We start from the raw sequence: 1,939 nt of genomic DNA, 5'->3' as shown, positions 1-1,939 counted from the left end.
GCCGAGCCTGCAGCAGCTCCTGGGCCGGCAGCATGCTGGTGCCCAGCCGGGCCAGCACCTCACCCAGAAACTCACACTCCAGCCGCAGGGCGAAGCAGCCCAGGGCCGCCTGCACCAGCTGGCAGGCTGGGGGCGGGGCCGTCACGGTGAGGCGGTGGTGGTCGCTGCGAACGTAGCCCATCTTGTGGAAGCTCTTGAGCAGGAGGTCCTCTGAGAGTGCACCCTTCAGCACATGCACGTAGCCCCCCGAGAAGGTCTGTGAGGGAGAGCAGGTGGGGGTGGTCAACACCAACCCGCCCCTCAAGCCAAGCAGCAGCCGGCCTGGCTGAGACGGGTCCAGTTCTGGGGCAGGCTCAGGCACCCGCATTTTTAATGTTAAAAACATTCACCTGGCTCATTTTGTAGGCACAGAAAGCCCCTAGTCGCCTGGGTTTCCTACTCCGATCCGTGTGGGGCACACGCCCGGGCAGGGACTGTGCCCGCTGTCTTGCACTGTGTAACGTGTAACATTGGCTGCCCCGACGCTCCAAACTGCAGTGCTGCCTGTTCTCGGAGACCTTTCCCTAGCAGGTCAAGAGTTTGCCTGTTCATTTTTCTCAGCTGTGTAGTGTTCCACTCTGGAGGGAACACGGGTTTTCTAAAGCTCTGCAGGGGCTGTGTGCAGCCAGGCTGAGTGCCCTGGCGTGACAGACAGGAAAGTGCTTTCCAGCCCAGAGTTGAAGGACTGTGTGGGTGATGTCCCTGTGGGCCCCACTCTCTGGGCTCCTGTCACATTCCTCTGCTTAGAGCACTGTCAGACCCTCCGGAGAGTCCCTGTGAGTGCTGTGCTTGGGACCCTGCCGCACCCAGGCCCTGGGACCAGAGCTGTTCTTGTGGCCCTTTCCCAGAAGAGGACACTGCAGCCGGGACATTGGGACAGTGCCCAAAGCCACAAGGTAGGAGGCAGAACCAGTCCCTAGCCAGACGTGGCTACACTGAAGCCCAGCCCTTCGAGGGCAGGCCTGTCTCTTCTGTCGCCTCCAATGGGGCTGGCGGGCCACCTCCCCTTGGGATGAATGAGTCCTAGACCCTCAGCCAGCAGGTGTCTCCGTGCAGCAGCAGGCCCCAGAGCTGCTCCGGAGACCAGGGCTGCCGCTGCCAGGCAACCAGCGGAGGCGGACGCCCACGTGTGCAGTGGCGTCATCGCCTCCCCACTCTTCCGAATTAGCTTGGAGCTCCCGGCCCTACCCCCTCTTGCCAGCCGGCAGCTCGACAGGCCAGGCCTGGGAAGGAGAGCGAGGTCCGAGCCTGGGGATGTGTGCACCTAGGATCTCCCAGCCTCGCCGTACCCCTCTGTGAATGGGGTCAATCCACATCCCGACGTGCTCGACCACGGTCTCAGTCCCTCCTGTGCCCCTGCTCTAGGTTTCCTTGGCAACTACCACCAGGCCACTTTGGAGAAGACGGTTGTCGCAAACTTTAGGGCAGGATGCCCTGGAAGGCAGGCTCTGAAGCTTGCCCACTGTCCGTTTCAGCCTTGGGAGTGTCCCGCGCCCACGACCCCCGACCCCTCAGCACTAAGCCGCGCGAAGCCCACCGGTCCCTGAGGACAGGACACCTGAACCCCTCTCCGCCACGGGCGACCTCCTCCCAGAGCCGACCCCGGCCGGCCTACCTTGATGGTGGCGAACTCCTTCCTCCAGGGCAGCAGGTACAGGTGCACCGCGGCCAGCTCCAGCAGCTCAAAGGCGCGGGCCAGGCCGCGCAGCGCGGGCGCCAGGTCGGCGCGGCCCCACAGGCCGTCGGTGAGCAGCGCCAGCGCGTCGTCCTGCAGCGCGCCGTGCAGGTCGAAGTCCTCCACCAGGATCTGCCAGAGCACGGCGCGCAGCGAGGGGTCCCCGCACACGCCGGCGCGGCCTCGCCGCAGCTCGCGCTCCAGGCACAGGCGGTAGTCCTCGGA

At 64.8% G+C, this 1,939-nt stretch overlaps 1 protein-coding gene across 1 annotated transcript in view; it reads right to left on the bottom strand.

Annotated features, from left to right (window-relative positions):
* Window positions 1–1,939, bottom strand: part of SPATA2L (spermatogenesis associated 2 like) — a gene marked incomplete in the record, with an annotated part of 9,291 nt that overhangs the window by 1,486 nt on the left and 5,866 nt on the right. Inside the window, 2 exon segments of the mRNA XM_014589425.2 lie at window positions 1–256; window positions 1,655–1,933. Coding sequence (XP_014444911.1) covers window positions 1–256; window positions 1,655–1,933 — 535 coding nt within the window.

The sequence above is a fragment of the Tupaia chinensis genome, unplaced genomic scaffold, assembly GCF_000334495.1.
Source record: "Tupaia chinensis unplaced genomic scaffold, TupChi_1.0 Scaffold000355_1, whole genome shotgun sequence".
Taxonomy (NCBI): domain Eukaryota; kingdom Metazoa; phylum Chordata; class Mammalia; order Scandentia; family Tupaiidae; genus Tupaia; species Tupaia belangeri.
The sequence above is the reverse complement of the archived record's forward strand: the minus strand, read 5'-3'. Positions and strand labels throughout refer to the sequence as shown.